This window comes from Vipera ursinii (genome assembly GCF_947247035.1).
Source record: "Vipera ursinii genome assembly, chromosome: 5".
NCBI classification, from domain to species: Eukaryota; Metazoa; Chordata; class Lepidosauria; order Squamata; family Viperidae; genus Vipera; species Vipera ursinii.
In genome coordinates, this window is record NC_139518.1 from 45,311,300 (window position 1) to 45,335,122 (window position 23,823).

The window sequence follows — 23,823 nt, forward strand, 5'->3', positions numbered from 1 at the left end:
TGAGGACTACACGTAAAAAATAATAAAAATTAGGGAGATGGGTGGTGTAAAGGTAAAGGTGCTAGTCGCTTCCGACTCTAGCTCATCTCCGTTTCAAAGCCGAAGAGCCAGCGTTTGTCCGAGGACATCTCCGTGGTCATGTGGCCGGCAATATACAGCATGCAGGGATGCTTTCATTATTAGTGAGCAACTGCAATAATAAATCCAAGATATTTACTTTGGCAGTTACTTTAAATTGTATTGTTAGGAACAACAGTAGACTGTAATAAAGCAAAAACAGTAGCATCATGTTTTTGTGGTTCTATCCACCTCCATTCTGAGTGGAGTTGTATAAAAACATAGTTGTGGAAAGTTACTAGCTGTAAAGTAAAAAATCTGTGGGGGGGATATAATGGATTAAGGGACTTTAGTAGTCAGTGATACACATTTATTTTTTTTTAATATTATACCTTATATAATTTATAATATTAAGTAATTTGACATTGTGCTCTCCTAAGCATTTGTTCCTAACAATACAATTTAAAGTAACTGCCAAGTAAATATCTTGTATTGGATTTATTATTGCAGTTGCTCACTAATAATGAAAGCATCCCTGCATGCTGTATATTGGTGGTAAAGGCTCATTGTAATGAAAATTAATTGTATTTCAACATCCTTTAAAAATGTTTAGCGAGATTCTCAGTCATCCAGGTCATGGTTGTCCCAGAGGTGCTTTTGAGGCAACTGGACTTTCATGTTTTTCTTTGAAAACGTTTTTTCACTTCTCATCCAAGCAGCTCCTTCAGCTCTGATGGATGGTGGGGCATGGAAGGATTTATATTCCTTGCAGACAGCTGGTCATTTGCATCCTTTTAGAGAGTTGTCCAGGCCACTGAAGATGACAGCATATGGAATGACAAAGAAGAAAACAATAAACAAAGCAATGTTGTCATTCCATACATTGCAGGATTATCTAAAAGGAGGATCTTCAGCCAGCACAACATACATCCACACTTTGAACCCAAGAATACACTAAGGCAGAAACTTGTCCATGCCAAGAATAAAACACCCAGACACAACTGAGCAACCTGTATAAGTAGTACAATGCAGTGAGACATCTGCAGATCTGTACATTGGGGAAACAAAACAGCCACTTCATTAATGGATGGCACAACAGGAGAACAAACCCATCAGGACAAGATTCAGCAGTCCATCTGCATTTAAAAGACAAAGGCCATTCTTTTGAGGACAGCAAAGTCCACATTTTAGATAGAGAGGACCACTGGTTTGAAAGAGGGGTCAAAGAGGCCATATATGTCAAAATTGAACAGCCCTCTCTCAACAGAGGGGGAGGGATGCAACATCATCTATCTCCAGTCTACAACACAGTCCTTTCAGCAGTTCCAAGAAGGCTCCACAACCTGGGGAGTACAACACTGTCCAGAGTCAAAGATGAAATATCATCTGGGTGTTTGGGTAGGGGTGGGGGCAAAAATCCAGAGCCTCTCCATCTTGCCAGAGTTGAGTCAAAGCTGGTTCCTCCCCAACCAGAGTCTTAAAGCCTACAGGTACTTGGCCAACAGAACCACAGTATCACCAGCTAGGTGTAGAGATAAATAATTAGGTATGGGAGGCCAGCCCCCATACTGGCTGATTTCCCCCAGCAGTTTTATGTACATGTTAAGGGAAGGCAAAAGGCTTGAGCCCTAAAAAATTCCACATTGCAGGGACCTAGTGTTTGACTTTCTTCTACCAACACCAACTGGAACTGGCCACAGAGGAAGGAGAAGAATCACTGTAACACAATGCCTCAAACTCCCAACCCCTGAAGCCAATACAGAAGGATACCATGGTCAGTGGTTCTGAAAGCTGCTGAGAGATCCAGGAGAGCTAGAATAGTTGAACCACTCTCATCCTGAGCTCTCCAAAGAGAACTGACAATTGTGACCAATGCCATTTCAGTGCTGTGTCCTTGCCTGAACCCAGACTGAAAAGAGCCCAGATAATCTGTTTCAACCAAGGCCCTTTGTTGCTGGGCACCAACTACCTTCTCACAACCTTTCCTAAAAAAGAAAGGTTGGAAGCTGGATGAAAGGTGTCTTTTGTGATGTCCAAGAGTGGCCTTTTGAGAAGGGGGCAACCTCCCCACCTCTTTCAGGGTAGTCGGCAGCCACAACCACCATGCAAAGAGTCTTCACTAGACAAGCTGGGTGACACGTAATCCGATAGATAGATAGATAGATAGATAGATAGATAGATAGATAGGGAAGGAAGGAAGGCATCTTACCACTTGGATCCAACCACATGCTACCTCCTGGGATACCTTAGCCAATCAGGAGAGGAATGGGTCTAGGTGGCCGAGCTCAAGCCCCAAGGATCCTGTCCACTTCCTCAAGAGTAGCTGGTTTGAACAATCTAGAAAATAAAAAATAAAAGCACCAATTTCAGAGGTTTTTTATAAGCTTGTAATGTTAAAAGTTAAAATTAATAGTGGTAGAATCCTTTTGCTTTGATCTTGGAATAGAATATAATGGACAGCTTCCATGATAATTTGGCCCCAAGTTATTTTAGATTTTGAAATTTTTTTTCCTTTTCTCTTCTAGAACCTATACAGAATTAATGCCAATTCCAGAGCTATTTGTGATCACAGTCATTTCCTTCTACAGTATAGAAATGCAAACAAAAGTGCCTGGTATATTTGCTTAAGTCACTTAAACTACTTTGCTTATAATTCTTATTCTTAAATTGACTTTTACTAAAATACCACAAGTTAGATGCTACAGATAAGGCCATATGATCTGATATTCTCCTTTCAGAGCAAGCTGGAATGGCAAGTGAAGTGCAGCAAAGTGAACAGGTGAAAAACTACAATTCTGTTGATTATTTCCAACATATGGTTCAATCTCAACATGGAATTCATATTATGCATAAATTTTTAACCTGAATGTTTTAATTGGGACAGCAACTTCCCCTTTTCTGTTTCTTTCAGATATTGCAAAGATTTAACTGATTTCTTTGTGAACCTTAATAGCACTTTTCCATATTTCTTGGTGCAGTATTTGCTGAATGGGAATAGGCAGATAATAAATTGGTTTACTAAATAAATAAAAATCGTTCCGTTCTGTTTGTCCTGGGGCTATGCTACTACTGTCATTTCTAGTTGTTAAGGCAATTTTTTTTTAATCTGATCTATGTAAACACTATCCCATCTTTACCTTTCCTCAAGTGAATCACAACCAGTTTTACAATTCACTTTTATCCAGCTAAACCTTGTTTCACATTAACAGCTGATAATATCTGGTCACATAACTGATAACTGATAATATAGATTTATCCTATATTATATGTCTTTCTAGATTATCTGGCTGGGTTCTAGTTTTAGATTATCTTTTTAGAGGATCTCTGTATGTTCTGATCTTATGGCACTGCTGTGTTATATTGTTAATCAGAGAAGATATATCTGCCTCGTTATAATTGTTGCAAATTATGACAATCACAAAATATTATTGATTAACTGCTGTGCAGACCCAAGTTCATCCTTTGACCATAATTGGTTTCATGAATTTGTAGTAGCTGGGGTGCTGAACTTGATTAGTGAAGAATGTGGGACTAAATTGCACTTAAATCCCTTTTGCAATGGGGAAAAGGTGGTCTTTGGATTATGCTGTTTCAGAATATCTCTACTTGTAAAAAAATAAAGATTTTCTTCTTGATATTATAGCTATCCATACTAATGGAATTTTAATCAGGAAGCATTCCGAATTGGAATCACTACAGGGAGTGCAGAATTATTAGGCAAGTTGTATTTTTGAGGATTAATTTTATTATTGAACAACAACCATGTTCTCAATGAACCCAAAAAACTCATTAATATCAAAGCTGAATATTTTTGGAAGTAGTTTTTAGTTTGTTTTTAGTTATAGCTATTTTAGGGGGATATCTGTGTGTGCAGGTGACTATTACTGTGCATAATTATTAGGCAACTTAACAAAAAACAAATATATACCCATTTCAATTATTTATTTTTACCAGTGAAACCAATATAACATCTCAACATTCACAAATATACATTTCTGACATTCAAAAACATAACAAAAACAAATCAGTGACCAATATAGCCACCTTTCTTTGCAAGGACACTCAAAAGCCTGCCATCCATGGATTCTGTCAGTGTTTTGATCTGTTCACCATCAACATTGCGTGCAGCAGCAACCACAGCCTCCCAGACACTGTTCAGAGAGGTGTACTGTTTTCCCTCCTTGTAAATCTCACATTTGATGATGGACCACAGGTTCTCAATGGGGTTCAGATCAGGTGAACAAGAAGGCCATGTCATTAGATTTCCTTCTTTTATACCCTTTCTTGCCAGCCACGCTGTGGAGTACTTGGACGCGTGTGATGGAGCATTGTCCTGCATGAAAATCATGTTTTTCTTGAAGGATGCAGACTTCTTCCTGAACCACTGCTTGAAGAAGGTGTCTTCCAGAAACTGGCAGTAGGACTGGGAGTTGAGCTTGACTCCATCCTCAACCCGAAAAGGCCCCACAAGCTCATCTTTGATGATACCAGCCCAAACCAGTACTCCACCTCCACCTTGCTGGCGTCTGAGTCGGACTGGAGCTCTCTGCCCTTTACCAATCCAGCCACGGGCCCATCCATCTGGCCCATCAAGACTCACTCTCATTTCATCAGTCCATAAAACCTTAGAAAAATCAGTCTTGAGATATTTCTTGGCCCAGTCTTGACGTTTCAGCTTGTGTGTCTTGTTCAGTGGTGGTCGTCTTTCAGCCTTTCTTACCTTGGCCATGTCTCTGAGTATTGCACACCTTGTGCTTTTGGGCACTCCAGTGATGTTGCAGCTCTGAAATATGGCCAAACTGGTGGCAAGTGGCATCTTGGCAGCTGCACGCTTGACTTTTCTCAGTTCATGGGCAGTTATTTTGCGCCTTGGTTTCTCCACACGCTTCTTGCGACCCTGTTGACTATTTTGAATGAAACGCTTGATTGTTCGATGATCACGCTTCAGAAGCTTTGCAATTTTAAGAGTGCTGCATCCCTCTGCAAGATATCTCACTATTTTTGACTTTTCTGAGCCTGTCAAGTCCTTCTTTTGACCCATTTTGCCAAAGGAAAGGAAGTTGCCTAATAATTATGCACACCTGATACAGGGTGTTGATGTCATTAGACCACACCCCTTCTCATTACAGAGATGCACATCACCTAATATGCTTAATGGTAGTAGGCTTTCGAGCCTATACAGCTTGGAGTAAGACAACATGCATAAAGAGGATGATGTGGTCAAAATACTCATTTGCCTAATAATTCTGCACTCCCTGTATAACATAGGCCAGGGATAGGCAACCTAAAATACTCAAAGAGCCACTTGGACCCGTTTCCCACCGAAAAGAAAACACGGAGCTGCAAAACCCTTTTCGCATCTAAAATGAAGATAACGCTGTATATATTGTCTTTTACCTTTATGCTATGTATAAAAAAACTATAGTGTGCTGCATTTATGAAATCAGTGAACTGAAGAAAACAAATTTTTATTTCTGCATGTAACAAAAGCACTTTGAACTCCCCCCCCCAAAAAAGTCGCTGGGTCGAAGGTTACTTTCAAATAAAATAATCAAAAGTATTTATGAGATAAAAAGCCGGTACAAACTATAAAAACTACAAACAGAAAAATAGAAAAGAAAAAAATTGGGGGGGGGGGAAGAAAAGGACAGGAGAAAGAAGGAAAAAAACCCTTTCTCCTTCATTCCAATGGGTAAAAACAATTTTGGTAGCTTATCTATCATCTTTAAATACAGCATAATTATCCCCATATCTCATCTCTTAAAAGTCCAGTAAGGACAACCACATATATTCATATTTTCTCTCCCTCCCTCCCTCTCTCTCTTTCTGCCCTTGGTCTTCCAGTTTGTGTATGTGTGCGCGCAAGAGAGACAGAGAGAGGCACTTGCGCTTCCTTTCTCTCTCTCTCTCTCTCTCTCCCTCCCTCCCTCTCCCTCTCTGCCCTTGGTCTGCCAGTCCTCTTCCCCCACTTAGTGTGTTTGTGTGGTGTGTGTGTGTGAGTGAGAGGCGCTTGCGCTTCCCTTCTCTCCCTCTCTTTCCCTCCCTCTCCCCCCTCCCTCTTTCCGATCTGCTGTGTTCACGCTGTTCTTGGACAAGCTGATACAACTTCTCAGAGGACAGCGTGAGTTACACACACACACACACAGAGAGAGAGAGAGAGAGAGAGAGAGAGAGAGAGAGAGAGAGAGAGAGAGAAGGCAAGTGCAAGTGCCCCTCTCTGTCTCTGTCTCTCTGCAAACTGGGAGCCGCAGGAAAAGGCTGAAAGAGCCGCATGCTGCTCCAGACCCATGACATAGTCATTGCCGACCCATGACATAGTCTAATGCAGGGGTGTCAAACTCGCAATGTTACATGACGTGTTGTGATGTACTGTGACTTTTTTGCCATTGCCGGCAATGGGGTGGGCGTGGTTTTGCTATGATGCATCCGGCCCGCAGACCGGCAGTTTGACATGCCTGGTCTAATGTATCACGCATTTTGTAACTTTTCTCTCTTATTTTCTATTGAAAGGTTTCTTTCAATCTCCACATTTGTATCTAATCCACTAATATTGATACGTTGGAATTCAGTATATTTTATTACTTAATAAACTCAATCTGTCCATATGTAATTCACCTCATATTTAATAATTTTAATACTGTCAGCATCATCTGAAATAGTAGTTTGGAGACAATGTATATATCCAAGTCATAGAAACATTTAAAAGACAGGGAAAAAGTTTTGTTGCCAAAATATTTCTTCTGTGTACTGTATTTGCTGTGGAACTTGACGTTTTGTGTTTTTTCTCTCTGGGTTTGTGTTACTGTTCTATTTGTTTCGGTTGTATGCGGAATCATATACAGAAATGCATGTTTTCTGAAATTTCAGCCCTATTCCTGCAGTGAGGAACCAGGTATTTTCCTTCACGGTTTGTTGCAGTAGGTGCTTTAGAGAAAAGGTATAGAAGTGGTAGAACTTCACAGTGGCTCAGTGAGGTAATTTGAATACCAGCTGCTACCCATCCAACGCTTGCATAACAAAAGATTTCCATTGAAGTTGTAAACTGCATATGTTAGCCACATGGTTAAAAATATTTTCAGCACACCCCGACATCCCGTTTTCCGTAGATACTTTTGTGCATCTTCAAATCCAGTTGTTTTCTTTGAAAAACAATTTTAAATCAGTATGCATCAGAGTAAAGAGACCAAATAGGTCAATACAGGTAGTCCTCGACATACAACAATTCATTTAGTGACCATTTGAAGTTACAACAGCACTGAAAAAAGTGACTTATGATCATTTTTCACATTTATTGCAGCATCCCCATGGTCATGTGATTTACATTCAGATGCTTGACAGCTGACTCACATTTATGACAGTTGCAGTGTCCCGGAGCTATGTGATCCCCTTTTGTGACCTTCTCACAAGTAAAGTCAATGGGGGGAAACCAGATACACTTCACAACCATGTTATTAATTTAAGAACTGCAGTGATTCACTTAACAAATGTGATAAAAAAAACTTGCAAAATGGGGCAAAAGTCACTAAGAAATTTCTCACTTAGCAACATAAATTTTGGGCTCAGTTGTGGTCATAAGTTGAGGATGACCTGTATTAACCAAGTTTTATGTTAGGGGATATTTAAAGTGTTGCCACATGTTAATACAATTTTCATACATTATTTGTAGAGAGAAAAGAAAAGATATGATACTTTCTCCCTGCCTTACTACTCTTCTAAATAAATGGAGCCTTTTCTACACAAGGAAACTTTACCTGATTTCGTCTTTTGTTTGTACTTCTGAATCAGTTTTATCTATTTCATCAGTATAATTTTTCTTTGTCTGTTCCCTACATAATGAAGTGTGTACTAACATACAAGAATACAAATCCTTTTTTGAATTGCTGGGGGGGGGGGGAAACAAATGAAGATGTTGGGTGGTACTTTGGCAATGAATGAAGGAGTATATTTTGATTCTCTGATACAAAAGCCATATTTTTATCCATCAAACCAACATTTTGTTCTTCTAACGGAATTAAGCAGCCTATGACAACCAGATCAATTTAAGTAGTGATGAAGCAAAGAGATTAGAGTTGTTGTGGGTAATCAGTCTCATACAGCCTTTTCCAACCTAATATCTCTGTCAGACCCCCAAACTCCTCATCTGCTCTCTCCTTTCTTCTATCCCTTTGGGGCCTGCCATTCTTGTTGGGGGAGAGGGTGCATGGGGGATTCATAGTGTTAACTTGCGCCTTCTCCTTTCTTTGTCTGGCCTCCTCCTTTTGAGAATGGAATGTGTCTCCTTATCTGGGAGACAGTTAACAAGGAAAGGAAAGCTGGAGAAGACCTTGAGATGCCTGCCTACCGTGCCAGTTAACCACACACCAGGCCACCTGTGGATTGGCTGGATTTAAAACGGGCATTATGACTTTGGTGGCAGGGGGCATATATCATTCACTTGGGCCTTCAGCTCTCGCCTTGAATTCCCTGCTATCACTAGTCCCTAATAAAAGTTTCCTTTTGAGACAGTGCCTGTTTCAAGAGTTATGCTTTCTTGAGTGATTAGTTGAAGTGGGTTCTGACAATCTTCCCAATGTGCAGGTTTCAAAATGTTCAGTAATGCCCAGGCAGAGACATTTGGGGAGCTGAAGTTTCCACATTTATAAAGTAAAGGTAAAGGTTCCCCCGCACATGCGTGCTAGACGTTTCCGACTCTAGGGGCCGGTGCTCATCTCCGTTTCAAAGCCGAAGAGCCAGCGCTTGTCCGAGGACGTCTCCGTGGTCATGTGGCCGGCATGACTAGACACCAAAGGCGCATGGAATGCTTTTACCTTCCCACTGTAGTGGTCCCTATTTTTCTACTTGCATTTTTACGTGCTTTTGAACTGTTAGGTTGGCAGAAGCTGGGACGAGTAACAGGCGCTCACTCTGTTACGCGGCACTCGGCATTCGACCCGCCAAACTGCCGACCTTCTGATCGACAAGCTCAGCGTCCTAACCCACTGAGCCACCGCGTCCCTGTTATTTATAAAGTACCACCAAGTTATTGTACTTACAGGATTTAGCAGGCAGGAGGCCAAATGGGGAGGGGGAAACTAAAAAACTTACAGAAAAGGATGGGAAGCAAATTCATTATATTCACATTTTGGTATGATCTGATACACTTTATACTTCCCAAACTGATTGCAATTAAAGATTGCAAACGAAGGTTGCAATTATTTTTTGGCGTGCTTTTGTTTTTTCAATACAGTTATCTGATCAAATAATACACAGTGAACATAGGATATAGAAAGATACATATTGTAAGAAATACTTTTTAAGTATTGATAAATATACATGAAAATGTGGACCTGCAAAATATTTGACTTCAAAAAATAGATGGGATGGATCTTTGGCAGATGAAATATAAATGCCACATGAAACAGCACTATTGCCTATGACGGGTCATATAAACCAGAACCTAGTATTAGCTTTATGAGTGAATACAGCTAAGTTTCTTCTGCATATTAAGGAGGAACTCAAATATTTTGGAATGCCAAGTCTAGATGCTGTGAGTTGGCCAGAATAGTTAGGTTGGTCAACCTGGGGTTGCAGTCAGCCTGGCAAGCTCCATTACTCACCCAGCAGCAGATGGTGACTGTCAAGGGATGCTGGGAGGGGAGGAGCAGGTTGGTTGCCTGGTGATTTCTCTTATCTCCACAGCAACGGAAAGGTCACCCAGAAGGTCCTTCATGCTCTCTTTTTCTGTATGAAGCCCAGAGATGTGTTTAAACATGAGTTAGGGGTATGACTGTAATTAAGGCTCTGCTGAGGTGAGGCATATACAATGGGTGAATGGGGTTTATATGTGAGTTTTCAAGCTGTGGAATTTATTTTGGGGATACCACTCCTGAACCTCTGGGCTCTTTTAAATGTTATAAATTGGAGTTATGCCTTCATGCAAGTAAAATGAAAACTGAATTCAGACTGCTTTATCCTCACACTGAGAATAACCTAGTATTATTCATATATCTAAAAGGGACGCGGTGGCTCAGTGGGTTAGGACGCTGAGCTTGTCGATCAGAAGGTCGGCAGTTTGGCGGGTCGAATCCCGACTGCCGCGTAACAGAGTGAGCACCTGTTTCTCGTCCCAGCTTCTGCCAACCTAGCAGTTCGAAAGCACGTAAAAATGCAAGTAGAAAAATAGGGACCACTCCGGTGGGAAGGTAACAGCGTTCCGTGCGCCTTTGGCATCTAGTCATGCCGGCCACATGACCACGGAGACGTCCTCGGACAAGCGCTGGCTCTTCGGCTTTGAAATGGAGATGAGCACCGGCCCCTAGAGTCGGAAACGACTAGCACGCATGTGCGGGGGAACCTTTACCTTTTATTCATATATCTATGCCAAAATATAGGTAGTTCTCAACTTATTATCACAGTTAACCCCCAAATGTATGTTGCTAAGTGAGTTTTGGCCCACATTTGTTAAGTAAATCACTGCAGTTGTTCAGTTAGTAATATAGTTGTTAAGTGAATCTGCTTTCCCCATTGATTTTGCTTGTCAGAAGGTTGCAACAGGTGATCACATTACCCTGCAACATTGCAGCAATTGTAGATAAGAGTCAATTGCCAAGCTTCTGAATTTTGATCACATGACTATGGGGATGTTGCCACGGTTGTAAGTCTCTTTTTTCAGTGCTGTTGTAGCTTTGAACACTCAATAAACAAATTGTTGTAAGTCGAGGACCAGCTGTACATACAAAACATGTATGTTTCTGAATCTATCATTCAAAATTAATGATCTGTCCTATACATAGCAGCCAATAGTTTTATCACAAGAGCATCCCTATATGCATGTTGAATGGGTTTGTGTAAAATTGGGTGAATATGAATTAGTTTCAACCTATAATCCGTGTCATTTTATTATTTAAATAATACACAAACATTGTGTTAATGTTTATGTACATTTCTCATAATGAGTTTAATATACTGTGCTTGTATGTGAATTATGCACAAGTGATTTTTGACATATATGGGTTTGTCTGCATTTTGTCTCTAAATTCATGCTGCTTTATACACATTTTTTTCTGTCATGTAATTTTGAAAAAAAAAAGTGAATTTTGGCATTAGATTGTATATTTGTTTGGATTAAATAGCACTGAAATACAATCCAAATTTCTTGGTTTCCAGAGCAACTGCTATAGAGCAACTATATATTAATTGTAAAGAAGTGTATATCTCGGGAATGAGGAGTGTGGGCCACTCTTCAGCTGTTTTATTCATATCATTGCTGGGAAAGTGACCAAAATGAGTGTTTGAAATGCCAGGAATAAATATGCAATTATAGCGTGATTGATCAATTGATTATACGCCATCAAATTGGTGACAACTCTTAGCGGCTATATGGATTTTCTCCATGAAGAACCCTAACCCAACCTGGTTCTTCAAGTCTTCCAGTGGAAGATCCGTTGCAGCTAAGTTAAGTTCATCCACCTTGCTATTGATCATCTTTTTCTTTTTCCTTCTACCTTTCCCAGCATTATAGATGTAACAAGAGAGCTAGATATTTACAGAATGTTTCCAGAATACAATAATTCAAGCTTATAATGCATGCCTTGAACAAGAACCCTGGGTTTATTTAGATAAGGGTGCATTTCTTTATTTTCTTGACTACACGTGGAATTCTCAGGAGTCTTCTCAGAAATCAGTTTAAAAACATAAATATTGTTTCTGTCTTGCTTTTTCAAATTCAACGTTCACAAAGAAAACCATTGCCTGAATGATTCACTTTTGTTTTTTTAGATATAGACACATTATGGTATCTGAGTATCATTTCTAAGTCCCTCCTTGCTACTATACTGAGTGCTAGTCTGCAATTTCTTTATTGCTGATAATTGATCTTAAAAGGCAGAAGCTATCCATCACTTTAATATCTTCATTGTCAGTTTAAAAGGTGATTGCTGTACCTGTTGTCGTTAGTTTGGTCTTTATATTTAATCTTAGTCCCATTTTTTCACTGTGCTTCTTGACTTTTATGTAAAGTCATATAGTGTGTAAAATTCCATGTCTTGGCCTGATTTTTGATCTGGTGGTTTTCAGTTGTTTCTTAGTCACTTTTATTGTGCCGATGTTTCTGCAATTGTCAGCTAAGCATTCCCAACATTAATTAAATAATCAGTACCAACGGCTATACCCGAATGGAGAAAATGAGGTGCTGTAACATGTGTGATATAGACATGATGGCACCTGCCACGAATAGAACTGGTCTTTCTTGCTTACCAAGAACTGCTAATGTTTTAGCATGTTGCTTCTTCTAGAAGAACAAAGGCAAGCTCTGGCTTTGTTCTGCTGATTTAAATGAGGAAAAAGGGAATGAGTGGAAAATTCATAACATCCATAAAAATGGAATGGGAGGAAGGGAGAGAAACTGGAATCTTTGTCACTGAAATGCATTGATTGTAGAGGAAATAGAGGAACAGCACATGGAGCCCTCTGGTGATATTTGTTGGCTGGCTAAGAGAATGCCTCTAGAATCACACTGGATAATTAAAGGATAATTCATCAATTATTTTTGTTATGTTTAAATGACATCTACCTTAGTCCTCATGTGCTTTTCTGAAATAGATATGGTTTATGAAAAAGCCATAACAGTCTCAGCATTGGTTATTGAAATACAGACTAAAAAAACCAACCACAAAACATCTCTTCCTTGGAATATGGTGGTCATAAGCAATAGAAATGAATGAATGTGACTTGGTGAAATAAATCCATCTGCAGTGGATTACTGTTTCCTACTTTTGGGGAGTTTTGTGAAGTTAAGGGTTAAATGCACACCCTTGAGGTTGGTAATTATAAATTCTATTCTATCATGCTTATCTAGAGGATAGGATCAATAGTAGTCTTTTTGAACTGAAGCTTTATATAATATGTTCCACATAAATTTGCATTGGCAGGAATTCTCAAATCCATGGTAAGCCCTTTACAGTATATACTTTCATTTTCTTCAATAAAAGAGCATTCAAATAAACCATATTTAGGATTCTTAGAGTCACTAACCAATGGCTCATCCAACAGTGGCATTAATCTTCCTTTCATTGAGGGAAGATCTTGTTCTGTAATTATCTTGAAACATATCTCTGTTAAATGCTTCAATGGTATCAAATCATGTGTCCATAAACAACTTCAGAAAGGTTAGAATATTAAAATAGACTCTACACTGAGGATTTTCATCATTGTGCTTAAGCTGCAACTATGCAACTGTCACATGTCTTGTAATCTTGTGCAGAATGAAACACTATAAACTCAGAACAATCCAAGTAGTTAGAGTGCAGTAATTACATGTACAAACTGGATTATACATAGGAGAGAGCTTTCCACATTGAGTTCTAAAAGCTGCAAATTTTGTATCCCACTAAGATCACGAAAAGGATCTAGGCAACCTTTCTTGTATATGTATCTGAAATACATGAACTTATAATTCTGGAATACTTAGTTGTCTCAGATTATGTATTAAATCCTTTTGTCACCATTTATTTCTAGTTCTTCTGTTTATTTTGTGAGGGAATTAATGTTTCCTAATGATCTTCCAGAAGACATTATTCTGTTAATTGTGAATGTAGAAACTCTACACCAACATCACACAGAAATTGGTGTATATTGCCACAAATATTTTCCTACATTATGCTAATTGGTTGCTTAGTTTTGTTAATTGGTCTCATTGATTTGAAGTCCAACATGTCTGTGATATATTACTACTTTGGGGTTGTACCTTCTAACAAAGATTAAAATCCTTTATCTACAGTAGGTTTTGCTGAACAAAAAAAAATAGTAAAATGCTGCTTATTAATTGTAGATGTCAGTTAAAATTCCTTCAAGAATTATCAAGGCTGTAGAAGAAAATGTTTCCTTCAAATATTAGATTTTTCTCTAGAACTGATCTCCTTACACGTAGCAGTTTGAAATGACAGCAGTGGGCTACCTTAGTGAGTTAACCATTTCTATTTGGAACTTGAAGACATGAAACAGACCTAGTGTACTGCAGGGGGAGTCTTACTTAGAGTGTCTGTAACATCATAATGATATTCCACAAATGTTATATTTTTCTAAGTAGCATTCATTAATCTATGGCCTTTTTTTCCTCCCCAGGCTGTTCCTCTAAGTCATTCAAGCTGTACTCTCCAAAGGAGCCCCCAAACGGCAACGCCTTCACCCCCTTTCACTCAGGCACTATGCTGGATCGAGATGTGGGGTAAGTGAAAAGCTCCTTTAGTAGTACAAAATTGGGATGTTCTTGATCAAAACCAATTAAATCTCAAACCTGCTTTGAGATTTAAGGCATGACCTTTAAAGCCAGTGAAGGGTCTTTAAATTCCTGATCAAAAGAGATGAAAGAAATGGGTTCTGAAAATACGACAAAAATCATTCATAAGCTGTATGCACCTTTTAGCCAACCTTGATATAGCCTGCAAGCTAACCCAGGTTAACCCAGTTAACCAGTCACTGTCAACGTAATTAGTGTTGGAATTTGTGGGAAGCATTCCAACATGGATTACTTTGGAAGTGGGCATTAGAGTTGCTAAGATACAGGAAATAAAATGGTTAATAAGGATACTGTTTTCTTCCCATGATGAATCAAAATCAAATACAAAACATCTTCCTTCTTTATTCATATTTAATTGATATTTTTATGTTTTTTCAACTGGCAAAGTGTGTTTGATTTGTTTTTTAATTTAAAATTGGAAAAACACCCTTAAAAAAGACTATCCAGGATACAAAGCAGGTTTTTTTTTGCAAGATCCATTCTTGATTGGAAAGAGGATAGGCCAACACTATTAATCATGCAGAGATACTGAATGTACTATTTTGTGCTGATATAAACTTGTGATTATTTATATTCTCCTGGCACGCTAGTATTCTTAGGAGCACAATTTAAGTATCAGTAGTCTGGAGCAACATGTTTCAAGCAGTAGGAAGTTCCAGGTCAGCTAAACTGTGCGATTGTTGGAAAATGAGCCCACTTGTTCAGTGATCCACTGACCTATAACATACTGCTCTTCAATGATGAGAAACCTGAAGATAGATGTGAGCCTAAAAATAGAACAAACTTTCTTGCAGGAATTTTGGGCAGAGATCCATCTCCTCAGTTCTTATAGCCGAGTTAATGACTGGCTACGATGTAGGCCATGAGAACTGCCTGCATGTAAAAAGGAGAAGGAAGAATAAGAATCAGAACTGCTGAGCAGCTTCTTCTGAGGCAAAAAATGCTATCAAACTTGTTGACAGAGCAGGGGGATCTCCTCAGAGTAGGAATGGTCAGTTCATGATGCTTGGATAACCATTTTCTCCCGGCCCAGTCTCCTGAGGAAGGGATGCAGTTTCCCTTTGGTATGATTTCATTACATTCACACCAAGTATTGATGAATGAAATGGAAATATGTCCTCCCATCTGAAGAAGTTATGGTATATTTTTAAACAAAACAGCAACTGTTTATTTGCTTCATTTGCTTCCCCTTTTTTCACTGATTTTTAGGTTTTTTTTTCTTTTTAAAAGATGCCAAAATACAAGAAAAAGCACAAAGAAAGTATTCTTCACAGATGTTCACTAAGATACAGCACTGTTAAATCACTTCAAATATCCTAAGACAAACTTTCTTTAATTATATTTTGGCTGTACATCAATGATTCTCCATTCACATGAACTTTGTTACAATACTTTTGGCTGTGGACTTTGCCAGTAATAAATAGTTAAGCTGATTTCTAATAGCGATTGTAGCTTAAACAGCCTTCATCTAGCCCAGGGATCGGCAACCTGAAAAAGGAAAAGAGCCACTGGGAACCGGTTCCATCAAACATAAAAAAAAGTGGGAGCCGCGTGCGTGCATCCATGCACGCGCATGCGCAAAAATCGTTTTGCGCATGCGCAAAACAGTTTTTTTCTTGCGGGCGCGTGCAGTTGCCATTTTTTTAATGAGTGATGGAACCGGTTCCCAGTTGCGCGACGGCCCGTCTGCAAAGCTGCCGCCTCCGCTCCCTTCCTTCGCCCGGCCTGCTTTTCCAACCTCACTTCCCTCCCTGCCAAAGCTCCTCCTTTTCTACTCAAAGATTTTCGGGGTTCCTCGGCTTACACCCCTTGGCGAGAGACCCCAAACGTCCCTTTCTCGCCGCTCCTCCCTCCCTGCCCGCAGAGGCTCTTGCTCTCTTGCCGTCTCCCCTGAGCAGCGCCGCTTGGAAGAGAAAGGGAGCAGGACAGGCACGCTCGCCCCAGCGGAGTGGCCAGCCCTCGTTTTAGTAGCGAGACAGTAATCGCTCCCCTCCGCCCCCCCAATGCTCCCGGTTCTCCCGTTTGCTCGCCGCCCCGCTTTCCTTCCTGAATTTTGCGCTTCCTTACCCAACTCCAAACTTTCTCTAGCGCCCCTGTGCTTTAGGACGGGGAACCAAAGGCAGAGCCGTTTCTCTCTCTCTCCCCCCCCCCCGCTTTTGCCGCTTCCCCACCCAACCAGTATCCCGCTTCTCCCTCTTCAAAAGGGCAGTGGTGTGCGCGCACCTCTCCAAATGGAGAGTGGCACCACCACAGTTTGCTATTGAGCGTAGGCGCCGCCGAGCTCCCCAACTCCGCCGGCGCTCGAGCGAAGGAACGAGCCTGCCAGCGCTAAAACGCAGCCGTCGCCGCCGCTCTCGGGCTTGAAAGTCCGCAGGCGGCAAAGGCGCGATTCGCTTTCCCTGAAGGAAACGTGCCCTCCAAAGTCCTCACGAGGCCCCAGTGAGCATGTGCGCGCCGAGCTCCCCGACTCCGCCGGCGCTCGGGTGAAGGAACAAGCCTGCCGGCGCTAAAAGGCAGCCGCCGCCGCCGCCGCTCTCGGGCTTGAAAGTCCGCAGCCAGCAAAGGCGCAATTCGCTTTCCCCGAAGGAAACGTGCCCTCCAAAGTCCTCAAGAGGCCCCAGTGAGCATGTGCGCGCGAGCTCTGCACATTCCCATTTAGGACCGAGATGCTGCCGCCCTGCCCTTAGCTTGCCCTGCACCTAAAGATCAGCGGCTTTCGCGCGCACCCCGAAGGTGAGAGTCTGCGGCCGCTGGAAGGGAACCGTCGGGGCGGGGGCGGGAAGGTCTAAGGAAGCATAAAAGTGGATAGTAGGTGTACAAGGGAGGAGGAGGCAGAGGAAGGCAGAGGAAAGAAGAGGAGACCTCAGTCAATGGGAAGGCGTCTTGCAATTAAGGGTTTCGGGGTGGAGGGGACGGAAAGCCAGGGGGGCAACAAGGGTCCCCTGGTGAGTTTGCTCACATGCGGATCATCTCCAGTTACCTTTCGCTGTGTTGTAACCCGAAGCGGCTTCTCTGGGCGATTACCTCGCGCAAGAAACACGAGAGCTTCGGAGGGGTGGACGAACGCTCCGCTGGACTCGCTCCGTGCGCCTCTAACACAGATCCACTCCTTTCTGAATTAACTTCGGGAGCCTCGCATGTAGAGCGGGACCCATCCAAATTTGGCCCAGCTTTGCCGGCAGCTTTCCCAAGAAGCGGAGCCGCTGCCCGTTCGCGCGGAGGTACGCGCGCACCTCTCCAAAGGTTTGGGGAGGTGCGCGCGCACCTCCGCCCGTTTGGAGAGGTGCGCGCGCACCTCTCCAAACGGGCGGTGCCACACTCCATTTGGAGAGGTGCGTGCGCACCACTGCCCATTCGAAGAGGTGCGCACGCACCGGGCGGCTGGGAGCCGCAGGAGACGGCTCAAAGAGCCGCATGCGGCTCCGGAGCCGCGGGTTGCCGACCCGTGATCTAGCCTGATGTACACACGTTTGAGTACAGTGTGATTTATCTACAGCTCTCAATGTGTTATAATGGTGATCATAATAATACCCCATAATAATAATACTTCAATAACTTTGCATTAATTATTTGTCTAATCACTGGAGGAGCCTAAGCTAAGAAATAAAATCTGAAGTGGAAGGTGGACATTGGTAAAGCATGTTCTCCCCCACCTCCACCTTTTCCAAAGTTATTTGTCTGGGATACACTCTGCTTGGTAATTAAATGATTTGACAGGGTTTTGATGAATTAATCTTGTATGGGCTTATTTCTTTGCAGACCAACTCCTATGTATCCACCAACATACCTGGAGCCAGGGATTGGGTAAGATATCATATAAAGTCTTGAGTGTTTCCTTGTTCAATTTGATGCCCTCCGAATGTGTTGATCCTGCTGGAGGGGAGAGATAAAATTGAAAAAGCTTCTTATAATACTAACTAGAATATAGCAAAATCATAATATTTCAAGTATGATTAAAATGATTTCTTGATTATTATTTTCTTATTATTTATAAGAAATAAGTATAAATGATATATTATTTATTGCTTTTTAATTAATAACAAAAAGAAAATAAAGAAAACACAAAGATAATGATGGGGAAACATATTGTCAAAGAGAAAAAGGAAAAAGGAAAATAGTGCTTTAACAAAAAGTGAAAGAAATACGACAAAGGAAACAATATGAGATGGTGTTACAACAATAAAGTTATAATTCTGTATATATTTGTCTACTGCAAATATTCAAGTATGTATATATTTCATTTAAATGATTATCTTCTGTATAAATGCCATTGAGCGATACCTGATAGATGACACTTAATGATAATTAAGTAATTCATCTATAGATGAAGTTAATATTCCCACTTCCATCCAATTTTTAAAGTTGGGTTTCCCAACTTTAAAAAAATCAATTTGCCAGGTTATTAAACTTCCCTAACTTTCTAACTGATGTAATTGCTTTCAGAGATCCACTGCAACCAGTTGTAAATGTAAGCCAATTGCCAAGTGCCCGAAATGCAGTCATATGATCAGGGGGTGGTGCAGCAGTCATAAGTTCAAGAACAGATCATAAGTTACTTTTTTCAAGCTTGTGATAACTTAGAATGGTCATTAAACAAACTGTCATTAAGTCAGAGACTACCTGTAATTTTCTGCATTTTCTGTAAAGATGTTCTCAGAATTGCATAACCCCACAGAAATTTTCTAAGCAATTTATTTTCTGAAAATATTTTCTAGATATATAAAGTGATTTCTTAAACTTTATAATCAGTATAGAAGAATTTAGAATTTCACATTCTAGAGACGATGATGTAATCAAGTCCTATTAATATTTTAAAACTTCAGCCTTTTCCATGTTGTATTAGTGATTTGTACTCATGAGATAATGCACATGTACAGAGTCCTGTTTAGAAGCTTCTAGAGCAGACATGTCAAACACAAGGCCCGGGGGCCGGATCCAGCCCGCGAAATGGTTTCATGTGGCCCGCAAAGCCATCCTGGAAACAGTGAGGGAACGGCCCCCAATGCCTTGGCCCTGGCCCAGAGACCCTCCTTCTGCCAGAGACCCTCAGATCTGTCCCACTCCTGCCCAGGCCCCCATAGGCACCCTTGATGCGAACGATGTAGAGCTGGCCACGCCCACCCAGTAGGCCATATGCACTCTAGCCACACCCACTCAGTAGGCCACGCCCACCCTGGCCATACCCACCCGGCCCCTTGAGGGCAACCGCAATGCTGATGCGGCCCTCAATGAAATTGAGTTTGACACTCCTGTTCTAGAGCCTACAAATACGTTTAGTGGGAGCCCTGTCCTGTCCATACCAATAGCTAATGCAGCTTCTGCTCTAGTGCCTGAGTTCATTTTCAACCACAGTACCAATAGTATGTTCATTCCTAACTTCTCCTTTCATCAAGTTTCTTAGTTCATATATGCTGAAAAAGTAACTTTACAACCTGTCCTTGCATTTATGAATGTTGCAGCAACTTTGTGATCATGTGATTGAGATTCAGGCACTTCACGACTAGCAGACATTTTTGATGGTAACAGTGTCCTATTTTGTATCAGTTTCTGATAAGCAGAGTCAATGAAATCAATGGAGAAGCCAACTATAAAATTGCAAATTACGGTCACATGATGTCTCGCTTAATTGCAAGTGATTCCCTTAACAACCACAGCAGAAATGCGGTTATAAGTCCATTCTGGTCCCATGATGTCTCGCTTAATGATTGTTGCTTAGCATCAGAGTTGCCAGTCCCAGTTGTAGTTGTTAAGTGAGGACTGCCTGCAGTCGTCTTTTCAACACTAGTGGAACAATATAAAGTTACTTTGAACCTGTGTCATGGATTTCTAGCCTGCAGCCCTATGGTGTCATTTCATAAGTGCCAGTTCTGGTTGGGAGTAAACTTCCCCTTCTGGATGGGCATAAATTATGCTGTTTTTTAATGGCACCCTTCTACCAGGTTAATACTTACTTTTGGCCTTCTAAGGACTTTCTAAAAGCTTATAGGTTTTGTGCTCAAATGGGTGGTTGTAACCATCAAGGATTATCATGGGCTGCCATGCTATCCTCAACAGCAAGACCAGAAACCTTCCTCTGAGACAGGAAAGCTGTGTGTCATTTGCCATTAATAGATGTCTCAGAGCAGGTGCATAGTCTCCGTCTTTCACCCCGTATTAGAGAGTGGACTTTTGCTTCCAGAAAGATGCAGGCTTTATAAAGCTCTCCTCTGGTCATCTTGTGGGCCAAACCATACTCCTAGTAAGAAGTTTACTAATCAGCAATCTTTCTGAATCACAAGGACCATAATGAAGAAGAATGGGTATTTTATATGTGCTTCCATTTCTTTGATTGGTCATCTCTTAATTCGCGCAGTATGTCCTTTTACCTCGTTAAGTCAGAGGTGATATGCCTGTTTCTTTATCCCGCTGTGTCCACGTTAAGAACTGAACAGGTTCAGTGTAGTCCCTCTAAATGTTTCTGCAAGCTCCTGAAGGTTCTGTGAAGGTACACAACCTAAGTGAGCGAATTCATAGATGACCTCTGAAAGAATTGCTGTTACAGGTAAGTAACTAATTTATTTTCTGTTCCATCTGCCTAATGTTTTTTTTTTATTTTTCAGCAAAGCTACACATAAGAACCATTTAAAAGTTGTATTTAATTTTTAAAATTCAAATAAGATAATAGGTTTTGTGAAAATCTGGTTTGAAATTACAATAACATCTATGCCCCCCCCCCAATAATAAAATATTTTGCACACCCAGGTTTCCTGGATAAATATTAGGTAATTACTGTGGTTGTTTTGACAGGAGACACACACCATATGGAAACCAGACTGACTACAGAATATTTGAACTCAATAAGCGGCTGCAAAACTGGACAGAGGTATCTTACTGTGGCTTCTGAATGACTGAATTAGAAGGAATGGAAAAGCTATGGATGTGTGTGTGCGTGCGTGTGTGTATATATATTTTATGATTGCACAAGAGAGGAAAGGACTGTAGCTATTAATCAGTCCTTGATTTTTATTTAACTTTTGAGAACTGATTTTATTTCAATTTTTTTCTGCATCATTTGCTATTAATAGATGTCTCAAAACAGTTTATAATTTAAATTACATTAATAATTAAAACAATAAGTAAAATTAATGAGCATGTATGTTAAATGTTTTATAAAAACATTAGAGTGCTGCACAATTGGGGCCCCAAGCATTCACAGTGCTCACATGACACTTGCATGAGTGGGGCCCCAAGTGCAGCACTTGCACAAGTGGGGTTCTGCGCTCACACATGTGCGTGCACCAGCCAGCCACTCATGCCGCCCAGTTGCAACTAGGCCATGGACCAGTAGCAGGCCACGGCCCACAGGTTGGGGAGCCCTGATCTAAAGAAGACATCACTAGTAGATGGATTACTGTACTGAAGCTAGCTGTGTCCAATAGCATAAGTAGAGGACCAACCTAAGTTGGTAAAAAATAATTTTGGTCGCAGTGGCCACTTGTTCCTAAAGCAACAAGGATAGATCCAGAAGTACTCCCAAACTGTGAATTTAATCATTAATGTGGAATGCTCCCCTTGGACAGATATGCCATCCATTAATAGCACCTTTATCTCTTCTGCTCTGTGCCTATAGGAATGTGACAATCTGTGGTGGGATGCCTTCACCACTGAGTTTTTTGAGGATGATGCCATGTTAACAATCACTTTCTGTCTGGAAGATGGACCAAAGAGATACAGTGAGTCACTTTGAGTTCCATGCCTGGTTGTCGTACTTCAGAAATCTTTCATGTATAAAGTTGCAGATGCAAATAGTTATCTGCTTATCCACTGTCTTCTGGAGTAAATCCTAAGGGAACAATTCCTATTGTCATTGTGATCTTGGGACCTGGTACACATTTGCTGTAGCTGCATCAGATGCCTATTTGTTTTGATAGACCAGGGGTGTCAAACTCAATTTTATTGAGGGCCACATCAGCATTGAGGTTGCCCTTAGGGTGGTGGGTGGGTATGGCCTGGGTGGGCGTGGCCTACTGAGTGGGCGTGGCTAGACTGCATATGGCCTCCTGGGTGGGCGTGGCCAGCTCTACATCGTTGGCATCAAGGGTGCCTATGGGGGCCCGGGCAGGAGTGGGACAGATCTGAGGGTCTCTGGCAGAAGGAGGGTCTCTGGGCCAGGGCCAAGGCAGTGGGGGCCGTTCCCTCACTGTTTCCAGGATGGCTTTGCGGGCCGCATGAAACCACTTCACGGGCCGGATCCGGCCCCCGGGCCTTGTGTTTGACATGTCTGTGATAGACCATCACAAAAGGGAATATTCAGAAGAATTCTGAACATTAAATTCAGAAGTTAAGAAAGTTGATTTTTGTATATAAAGGGGTACGGTGGCCTAGTGGTAAAGATGTTGCACATTTTGACCGAAGGCTGGCAGTTCAAGACCTAAGCACTGTGTGACAGGGTGAGCTCCCTTTCTTGCCCCAGCTCCTGCCAGTCTAGGAGTTCAAAAACATGAAAATACAAGTAGATAAAATAGATACCACTTCAGTGGGAAAGTAACAGCATTCTGTGCACCTTGGTATTTAGTCATGCCGACCACATGATTACAAAAGTGTCTTCGGATAACGTTGGCTCTGTTAGGAAACGGAGATGAGCAACGCCCCCTAGAGGTGGACATGAAAATCTTTACTATTTTTAACTGTACATATATTTTTATTTATATATATATAGGTCCCTACAGAAACTGTCCTGGCATTCCCAGCAAGCATTTAGCATTTACGATCTTGTATAAGAGTTGTGCTCCCCATTGTGTGTTTTTAGAAATTACCATGAAGTTTTCAGTTAGAATACATTACCTTTGGGTGGACAAAATCATTTTTAGAAATGATTTTTGTTAAAAAAATTCCATGTTCCACCAACAATACATTTTTGTTATTCTAAGAGGATTTGTATTACTTTAATAAAAATTATATATCACTAATCACAATACTGTTGGAAGTCCAGTTTACATAAGGCTTCATATTTTTTCCTTTACCCCCACCTAAAAATCATCTGATAAGGTTTTCCTTTGGTATTTCTTCCAAAGTGTTAGAAGTGACATTAAAAGGATGCTTAGGGTGTTTGGGAAAACCATTAAATATATCAGCAAATTGATATTGTTCCTATTTTGGAATATTATACTTTGAATAAAATATTCCTAAGGCATTGACAGGTTTTTGGACTTATTTATTTTATTTTTATTTATTTTAATTCCATTTATATCCCGCCCTTCTCCGAAGACTCAGGGTGGCTTACAAGCTTAGCAGTAGCCTTCATTCTATGTATATGCCTGCTTATTAGGGCTTTCACACACACCCCAAGCGGCATTATTACAAAGTCAGCTTAATTGCCCCCAACAATCTGGGTCCTCATTTTACCTACCTTGAAAGGATGGAAGGCTTTTCTAGAAAGTAGATGGATTATTTTAAGATGGAAAAATACATTATATCTGTTTAGAACAACTTAAAGCAGTTCTGTTATTGTA

At 41.0% G+C, this 23,823-nt stretch overlaps 1 protein-coding gene across 2 annotated transcripts in view; it reads left to right on the plus strand.

The window, feature by feature from the left end:
- The window catches only part of LDB1 (LIM domain binding 1), a 69,371-nt gene that overhangs the window by 37,173 nt on the left and 8,375 nt on the right, over nt 1–23,823 (plus strand). For both annotated transcript variants that reach the window (XM_083364365.1, XM_083364366.1), the window contains exons 2-5: nt 14,158–14,260; nt 18,092–18,136; nt 21,119–21,194; nt 21,942–22,044. In XM_083364365.1, the coding sequence (XP_083220491.1) occupies nt 14,158–14,260; nt 18,092–18,136; nt 21,119–21,194; nt 21,942–22,044 (327 nt within the window). The remainder of the gene's footprint in view (nt 1–14,157; nt 14,261–18,091; nt 18,137–21,118; nt 21,195–21,941; nt 22,045–23,823) is intronic.